The sequence below is a fragment of the Antrostomus carolinensis genome, unplaced genomic scaffold (genome assembly GCF_000700745.2).
Source record: "Antrostomus carolinensis isolate BGI_N321 unplaced genomic scaffold, ASM70074v2 scaffold5118, whole genome shotgun sequence".
Lineage (NCBI taxonomy): Eukaryota > Metazoa > Chordata > Aves > Caprimulgiformes > Caprimulgidae > Antrostomus > Antrostomus carolinensis.
In genome coordinates this window covers 117,398-127,031 of record NW_010332182.1, presented here as the reverse complement: position 1 = coordinate 127,031, position 9,634 = coordinate 117,398, and the positions used below count along the sequence as shown (strand labels likewise).

At 43.7% G+C, this 9,634-nt stretch overlaps 1 protein-coding gene across 1 annotated transcript in view; it reads left to right on the top strand.

Annotated features, from left to right (window-relative positions):
- The first annotated feature begins 2,843 nt into the window (after nt 1–2,843).
- The window catches only part of PGBD5 (piggyBac transposable element derived 5), a 35,639-nt gene continuing 28,848 nt past the window's right edge, over nt 2,844–9,634 (top strand). Inside the window, exon 1 of the mRNA XM_010173401.1 lies at nt 2,844–3,266. Coding sequence (XP_010171703.1) covers nt 2,853–3,266 — 414 coding nt within the window. The 5' untranslated portion in view covers nt 2,844–2,852. The remainder of the gene's footprint in view (nt 3,267–9,634) is intronic.

Genomic DNA, 9,634 nt, shown 5'->3' with positions numbered 1-9,634 from the left:
ATCAGCTCAGTTTTGTAGAGCTGTGTGGCTTCTACACAGTGAATGGGATACAAATCTTGCATATTAATTTCAAGAAGGAGAGCAGGTAGGAGATTATGTGCTGCTTGAGCAAGGCTGCTGGGTAAGAAAGGATTGTCCTTATCCAGTATACCTGGCAGTTTTCCATAATCACTTTTCAAGGTAAACTTGTGCAGCTGCTGAGAACTTAATTACATACAAAAGTACCTTTTTGTACTTCTGACTGCTCTTGACTTCCTAAAGACAGAGTCCAGCCTATCGTCCATATCCACCCATCTCAAGACTGACATATTCCACTTCATAAGACTTAATGCCTTATGGATGCATTTTGGTTGCTGTAGACAAGATTTAAAATGTTACCTCTACTCCCAACTTCTGCTTCTGAAGTCAAGAATTTAAAAACTACCTCTGTGCTCTACCTGGAAGGTTGCCTGAGTGCTGGAGTTGTATTTGATAGCTACTGAAGCCTTCCTGTTTAAGTAGGAATACACTCTGTGCAGTGTATTGTTATCAGAAAGCCATATCTACTGTAGAATGTTAAAACTTGATTAGCTGTGGGGAAAGAGGAAGTGATGTACTGTAAGTCACTCATACAGAATCATTTGTAGAGCATTTTATGTCAGGTATAACAGTCTAGCAGGTGCTAGAAGAATATAAATCTCCTGATCAAAAGAAGAGAACTCTTTATTAAGAGGCTTTATTATTGCAATAGCAGTTAAGGTTAGGTAAGTATATCTACTCTAGCCCCATAGTTTTCACTTGATAACGACAACCTTTTGTAATTTAAGCTGAAATTTTCTGCTCTGTCCTTACCAGAACATGGTTTGCATGGGTCTCTCTCCTCTGGTCTTGCTATGTAGAGGAATGTGCTTTCAACTGAACTGTTTCACTTCTGGTTTCTCAATTTCACAAATTAAAATTGGAAAATAATCTTTAAATATATGTTTCTTGCCCCACTGCACTCAGGGAAAAAATATAATCCACTTTCGTTTGCTTTTTTGGTATATTTTGCAGTCTGAAGGTTCACTGTTTCAGTGTCTTGGTGTTATTTTTACTATTCTTCTAATAGCTTGAGTGCACCAGGCTGCACCCAAACTTTAAGGCTTAAGAGGAAGTCCAGCCACAGTATTTGTGTAGTTCCTTGTAGTACTGTTTCATGCAAAATTTCTGCAAGTTATACTTGTTGCTGTAAGTTAGGATGTGAGCTGAGATACAGGAGTACTGGAGAAAGCAACCTGACCAATACATTAGTGGGTGTTTGCAGAGCCAGATCACAGGATGTCAAATCTCGTGTTCTGATTCAGCTGGGAGAGCTGATGGTGAGATCCAAGCAGCCACGTAGTGCAAGGAAAACCCACTCTTTTTAGGCAGAACTTTGAATGAGATGCTGCGTGCCTCCTGATTTTGATCAGGGAGACCATTGTTCCGACAGTCCCAGGGCTGAAGAGAGGTTGCTAAACTAAGGTGCAGTATTTGCTGGATCCAACTCTTAGTTTGGAGTTACAATCATGACACTAGCTTTTGCACAGGGACGTAGAACTGCTCTTAAGCACTGCCTGGTCCATTGGGTTTGTCTGTGCTGCTCCTTTCAGGTGTATTGATTTTCACTGCTGCTGTGGGAGCGTAGAGAATGTCCCTGTCCCTATAGCCCTTACCTGCTGACTAAAGCACTGCCACTGGGTGGGAGCATGAAAAATGCTACTTTTAGAAAGGAGCTTAATTAGCTCATGGAAGAGATTAGAGGAGAGAGGGCTGTAAGGGCTGGTGCCTGCGTCCCTGGTATTGCAGGCTTGACGTTCCTAATTCGGCTTAATGTAATCTGGTGTCTGACTGGATAACCTTGTTAAAGTGATATGGTGCTGCCAACCCTTACAGCTTCCTTTTTTTTCTTTTTTTTTTCTTTTTTTTTTTTCCTTCCCCTCTCTTCTTATGGAATAGTTGAAACTAGCAGAGAAGGTGCAAGATCAGTGAAAAGCTCGAGTAAGGAAAGAATGAGACTGCAAGGCTAGTTACATTATGGGAGAAAGAGGACCAGAGTATGCACTGTAACACTAAAAATATTCTCTGTGATGTGGGACAACAATAGTAGCCACATGGTGTCCTTGACATTACCACGTGGTGGTAATGTGCTGTCTCGGGGATGTCAGAGTGCAGGATAAGGCTCCAGTGTGGTGGCAGAGGCACAAACTCAAAAGCACAAAGGCATGATTTGCACAGCTCTGTGTCTGGGGCAGAAGCAGATTTGAAAGTTACAGGATTAATGACAATGAACTGGGCAGGAACTGGAAGTGCAAAACAAAAGGTGGGATCAGGTTCTAGTTCCCAGGAATCATGTCAGCTGGGATAGGGGCAGCACTCTGGAGGGCTCAGACACCTTCCTTCTGGACTATTTTTGAGAAGGTCACTGCTTTAACACGGATATGACAAATAAAAGACTACCTAGAAAAAAGCCAAAACAGCTGCTGAGGGTGAAAGGTACAGATAATGTGTAAGTGGGAAAATTAAATGCATGCTGCCTTGCAGACCTGTGTGCCCTCTGAGTCTTGCTACAAACAAATGAGTGTGCAGAGCGGAGGAAGAACTATTCAGAATGGGCTGTACTTGTGTAACAAAGGAGGAAGACGGAGAATATAGGGGGGAAGTTTCCTGATGAGATCTGTCAGACAGTGGATGTGCTTTCGAAGGAATTAGCTGACATGCTGTCACTTTGGCCTTCTTTTCCTGCTTTAGGAAAGTTAGTCCTCCTTTAAGCTGCTGGTGTTGGACGTGCCTTGTGATGATCAGGAGTGAGCTTATCTTCCCTTCCTGCTTTCACCCTAGGTCCAACACGAAAAATGCCCCTGACTGCCAGTGCCATGGACTTTTTTCAACTCTTTGTCCCTGACAACGTACTAAAGAATATGGTGGTCCAAACCAACATGTATGCCAAGAAGTACCAGGAGAGGTTTGGTAGTGACGATGCCTGGATTGACGTCACCTTGACGGAAATGAAGGCCTTCTTAGGTTACATGATATCGACCAGCATCCACCACTGTGAGTCCGTTCTCAGCATCTGGAGCAGCGGCTTCTACAGCAACAAGAGCATTGCACTTATCATGACACAATCACGGTTTGAGAAGATCCTGAAGTACTTCCATGTTGTGGCCTTCCGCTCGAGCCAGACAACGCATGGCCTCTACAAAATCCAGCCTTTTCTGGACTCTCTGCAGAATGGCTTTGACTCTGCTTTTAGACCTTCACAAGCCCAGGTAAGAGTTAACCTGTTGGCAGGGAACTTCTAACCTACATGCTTTAGGTTGTTTTGCTGTGACTGAACACACAGAGCACAGCTGCCTGAAGAAAGTGCTGGGGCTTCACAGTGTGAAGCCAGGCTGTGGTGCCTCCATGAAGCGTGAGAGGAAGTGGCACTGTCCTATGCCAGTGCTCAGCAACGTCTGATTTACAGTGCTGCAGTGCAGGTACCTGGCATGTTTCAATAGGAATGATGCTCTCCAAGCTGGGGCTGTTTGCTGTAGTGATCTAAACAAACCTGGAGACTTCTCAGTGAGCTTGGCACCACTGGGTTTTGCTATCATGAAGATGGGTCATGGGCTCCTCCTGCGAGAGAGAGCGGAAAGGGCAAAGCTGGTGCAGCTGGGCTGGCAGGAGCTGAGTTTGCTAGGCATGGCCAGTAGGTGCTGACCTTAGCAGTAGGTGCTCACCCTGTGGTCCAGCAGCACAGCTACCTCCTCACGACTGGACAAAGGGAAAATAAGCAGGGGGGCAGGTGCCTTTGCTCACTGTGGTTGTCAGCTGCCCTCAGAAGCACTGCCTGTGCCTTGTGCCAGTCCTGGTTTTTAATGATGGGTGATGCTTCTATGGAAAAAGTTATTGACGTGTGGGTTTGCAACCAAAGTGCCAGTGAACTGGAAACATTTCTAGACTGCCAAGAATAAAAGTAAACAGGACTCCAATGAATTTTCATTTCCAGATGCAATTAGGGGCACAGCAGAATGCCATTCTGTAGGGAGACTGCTCCATAGGTTGGGTAGACAGTGTAAAGAACTACATACAGAAATTTATGTAGCTGGTGGTTGTCTGACTACAGCTGTACAGCTGAACTTTTTTTTTAAAGTGCAAAGAAATCTTTTCTTAATATTAATCATATACTATTTAAACTTTGTTCCAGTATAAATTATCTCCTTTTGGAGCTGTTGCTACGGATGAGGTTCAGAAGTCTGGAAAGAAAAAGGAATAAGCATAAAATATGTTACTGCTTGAAATAACTTTTCAATCAACTCTCCGTTTTCAGAATAGAAAGATTTCACCTAGTCGTTTGGAAAGGGAGTTGTGTCTGTCATCCTCTTTTTCTTCCTGTTTCTTCTCTGAAGCATCACATTTTTGCCCACTGCACAAAATTAATGAAGACAGGGATGCATCACATTCATTGAAATATGCCTAAAATAAATTGGGAGTGATTACAGTTTTTTTCTATTTTATAGGCAATAAAAATCATACCTGTATAATTCAGAGCAACGCAGCTGTCTAAAAAGCTGTTATGGTACAGAAGGGAGGAGGAAGGAGTGTTCTCACTAAGCCATGCCAGCAAGGTGCATTTCCAGCAAGACAAAACAGGCAGTGAGAGACATAGTATTGTTGGGACCGAGCTCTCATTAAGATATGAAATCTAATCCTTATGGCCACTGACTTCAATGGGCAGAAGATAAAGGCTTTAGAAATGTGATCACTGTGTCTAATGTAAATGCTTATAATGGTGTGCTGAGGGACATGCTGTGAGTGCAAATCCATTAAAGGATAAAATTTGATTTGCATGTATATCCCTTCTCCCTTCCTTCCTCCTGAACAAGGTTTGAGAACTGAGAAATCATAGCATCTTATTTGCAGTGGCAAAGCACCTTAATCTCCACAAGCAAAATATATGCTTGTGCTGAGCTTGGTAAAGAGATGCTACTTTAAAAAAAAAAAAGGAGAGGTAGTGACAGCCCAATTCTCTTCCTTCCCCCTCTGCTTCTCTGCTCCCTTGTCAGTGTTTACATCAGTGGTATTGAGTGGAACAAAAAGCACTAAAATACAGCTTCAAAAATAACTCTGTGAGAAAGAAAAAGGTTTTGAATCTGTTGTTAAAAATACTCTAGTTTAGTGCCTACTGGGGGATGTTCCAGGTCTCCTCCCAAAAGGAGCCTGTGTCTAACGTCCTCCTGGGTGCTGTCAGACAGGGCTGCACACTACCTGTCTCAAGAGACATGGACCCCATCTGCTTAAAACAGCAGGAAAGACCTCTCCCTGGAAACTATCTTGAGCCCAGATTAGCAGACTGCAGTAAACATCAAACCCAGAATGTCAGGCCCAGTGAGAAATAATAGAAATAATTAAAAATAATAACCCAGTTGCACAGAACAAAGGGAAAAGGCAAGGGGAAGGACACATTCAGGTGGGCTTTTGGATGTGCTGCCTCTGAAAGCATTTTGGGAAGAGGGGCCCAGGTTTCTGTAATCAGTGATACCTGGAATCCCAAGTTCAAAATGGATTTGTTGCTTAAGGTCCACCTGTATCCTAAACATGACACTTACGGTATCTGGGTGGCTTGTGCCTGAGACACGATCTATGCTCAAGCTTTAGGCTAACGTCTTGTAAGTGGCATCAAACAGAGAAGTGACTTGGGCTCCTTGCTGTTGAATGCAGCAAGGCTGTTCGGGCTGGTAGGTAGACTTGTTACTGACTTTCTTCCTCTGGCCCTGTGGGCTCACAGAACATCGGTTAGGAAAAAGCCGTGTTTAACTTACCCCTATGGACAGAGCAGGCAGTCTGCACCGAGCAGGCATCACCTGCTTTCACAGTTATTTGTTCTATAGGTTTGATCTTTTATTTTTGGAGAGCTAGAAAAGATTCTTCAAGTGGGATTTCTATCAGAAAATATTTAGGGGTTTTTTCTCATGTGAAACGCGTCCGTCCATCCCCCCCGCCCCCAAATGTTCATGCAAAAATGACACCACAGTTTCTATGAAAGGAAACAGAGGGAGAGACAACTATGCTAATACATCAAAACAAAGAAAACAATCTAGTGAATTATAATTATTTTGCTAAATATACTGAGCAAACAAAAGGAAAATAATTACTCTAGTTTATGAAGGTATTGAAAGCCCAGAACATTATAATTGTGTATCAGCAGGACTAGCTTCAATTTCTGAAGTAAAAAAATGTTGTTCTGACCTAGATTAGATAGACATGACAGGAATACTCTCTGCATCGTCTCCCTCCCCAACATCTTCTATATAAGTACCTGCTACCTTCCTGAGCTACAAGAGATGGAATTTTGTGTCTGTTCCTGGAATCAGTGTCTTTGCTGCTTAGCTTTGTAGCTGTGCTATTGTCTACAAGTGAAAGCCTGAAGGCAGGGAGGATGCTCTGCCTGAGCCCAGGAAGTATACTGCAACAAATTCAAGGGTACTCACCTGCCAAGGATATACACTGAACACCAGAAACTAGAGGAGCTCAGGAAAGTAACGTCACTGCTCAAATATCCTTCTATGCCTTGCTCAGTATTTATATGCTTGTCAGCGGGATGCGACTAGACAGGATTGCTGTCTCTGGCTGCCCCTGACTGGCACGGGAGAAGTCAGGAGCACAACTCCGGGCACTCTCCTCTTCCCTCTCCCTCCAAAGTACCTTCTCTTTGGCATCTTGGAACCAGAGTTCTGTGTCTGCCCAGTGAAATGTCAGCTGGGAACAGTTGGCTTAAGACCTTACCTCAGGCAGGAGTGGACTCCCTGGCAAAAAGAGAGACATAACTTCAACCTCTTGCTCCAAGGGCATGGTGCTAAATTTTGGCCAGTTACTAAGGGTCTTGTGTCTTGCTCTTGGTGGTATCATAGGGTACAGCTAAGCAGTTTTACATAGTTCTTCCAAACCAGCTCACAGCATTAGATGACAGCTTCTCTGAAAACATAGAAGGGCAAAATCAGGCTGAACTACTTGTAGCTCTTTTGTATCCTCATGATTAAATGTTGATTTGTTATTGGACATTTCTGAATTACAAGATCTTGCTCAAGTCACACCTCTGTATCTCGGTTTTCCTGTTTTCAAAATGATTCTTTGTGAGTAAGGATGCTGATCGCAAACCAGGACTGTTGTGTCTTAAGGCTTTGGTGAGTGTAATGCGAAGGTGTAAGAATTCAGAGGACATTGGCCAAGTATGAGACATGGAGCAAGAGAAAGACAGGCAGAGGAGCAATAAGAATATTGAATAGCAAGGTACATTTCTGATGTCCTGTAACTCTTGGCCAGTTGATCCTCCGGTGAAGAGGTGAAGACAGATTTTAGGGAGAGTTTGACAGCAGAAAATGATGGACCTATTTTTAAATTATCTAATGGTAATGGAGTACTGGAAGAACTGGTATTTTTTTTTCTTTAAAGAGAGTCAATTGAAGACTGAACAAAAGGGCATAGGAGTGTGAAATCATGGGTCCATCAGAGGTGAGAGTTAACCTTTGAATGATGGCAAAGAGGATCAGTAAAATATGGATAGACCGAACAGAACTTTGAAAGTGAAGAGAAAGAATCTGTCTGATATATCGGAGAAGAAGAGCTATCAGAGAGAAATAAAGAAGAGTGATGTGGCCAGTGTGATGGACTCGGAGAATGGCTTTCTAGCAGCAATATGTAGGGAAGGATTGCCTTATGTTGAGGCCAAAAGGAAAACTGTTGCAGGATGGATGTGGGCTTGAATTAAAACTTGACTGGATGGGTGGGTTGTTACTCTAAAATGAGTAACATTTTAGAGCTGTTACTCAGAAAGCCTGAGAAATGCAGGCACTGCCTGGCTCAGAAGACCTTGTGAGGAGGTAAAGACCGATGTTCAGATTCACTGGCATAAATCTGCAGCAGGAGGAGAGGGATGGCTGCAGTGACCAAAAAAAGAAGGTAGTAAGGGGTTATCTTAAGGGAAGGGAGATGCTCTCAAATGCAGCATAATAAAATCAGAACTGACAGTTAGATACACAAGCAGAGATGTCAGATACTAGCAGAGAATTCTGTTGAGACAGGAGTTTTGGAGCAAAGCAGCAGAAGCACAGGCTACTATTTGGAAGCGATGGCTGAATCGAAGCATACAGGTGCAGTTACCCTGGGAACTCTGTTTGCTACTGGATGGTACCCACCAAAAACCAGAGACTAGACAAGCTGAGGCAGTTTCTCCAGGAGACAGGCTGAAGAGACAGCCAGTATTGGGGATGGCCATGGAGCTAAGAGAAGATGAGCTATCTCAAAGACAAGTTGGTTCATTATCTAAGGCAGTGGAGTCCAGGAAGTCCAGGTACAAAAGCGAGAGTGGCTCTGGGCTTTGCCTGAAAGCCTGTTTGGGCTGTGATGAGAGAAGAATGGTGAAACTGTGGAGTGGAAAGAGCTTTAGAGATGATCTAAAGTGGAGAAGAAAGAAAGGCACTCCTGACAGTGACTAGCTGTTTTGTTCAGTGAATTAAAAATGTTGAGATGGAGCAATTGCTGGAGAGGCAAGACCCCAAGATGAGACTCCACCATTTGGAGTATGTGCACATATTGAGAAGAAAACAAAGCATGAGAGCTTGCCAAGAAGATCTAGCAGGGATGAGGATGGCTATAAAGAAGAGGAAAAAAAAAACAACAAACAAAAAAACCCCCAAAACCAAAACAATGGGATAGCTATGGGGGAGTGAAGCAACTAGATGAGGAGCTTCTTAGACCTGAACAAAACTGAGGATTTGAGAGAACAAAGTGGGGATGATTTCTATGAAGAAATCCACAAAATATCTTGTATCAAAAGAAGTCAGAATAGGAAGAGGGGAGGGGAGGGCTTGGGGAGTGACTCAAAGATGGTGAAGAGGCAGCCAGGAATATGTGTAGGAGTCAATTAAGCCTGAAAGTAGACTTTTATCTAGGAAGATGAGAAGCAGGAAAGAATATGCCATGGGGGCAGTAAGCTCACTCCTGGAAAAACGGGTGTTGCAGCGACAGCAGGAATTGAGGGACACTCTGCATGGGGGTTTGGCGAAGAGATGGAGTTGGGATTACTGGAGGAGCAAGGAGACTGAGAATGGAGAAGGGTGAACAAACTGATAGGACTGGCCAGTGGCAACAGGGCTAACTTTTGTCATAAGAAAACCATGTCAGTGCCAGAAGTGACAAATTGCCCCCTCTGAAAATGAGATGGAGATCAACCATTCCAGCAGCAGGCACAGCTGATACAGTGCCTTGCTTGGAAAGTCCTTCACAGCTGTTGAAGCAGTGGTTGCATATGGAGGGGTGACAACACTTGTCTCCCCACCTTCTCTGGAGGAAGCAAGAAGAGCAAGCTTCAGGGTTTTCATTTCAGTTTCTCAGCTTGTCCACATTCCCCCTTTGCAGCAACAGCAAATCTCGCCCTGCTTTGTTTCTGTTTTCATTTCCTCTTCCCAGCAGTTTAGTAGGGACTTCGGTGGAGCATTGGTGGTCTTATGGAGAAATGGGAGTGACTTAAGCATTTGGGATAGAAGAAAGGAGAGGAAGCTCTGGGTCCTAGGGGAAGGCAGGGCTGAGCATGGGCAGGCAGAAGAGGAAGATGGAGAGAGGTTTTAAAATTTCAGAATTGCTTTCTAAATTTAAG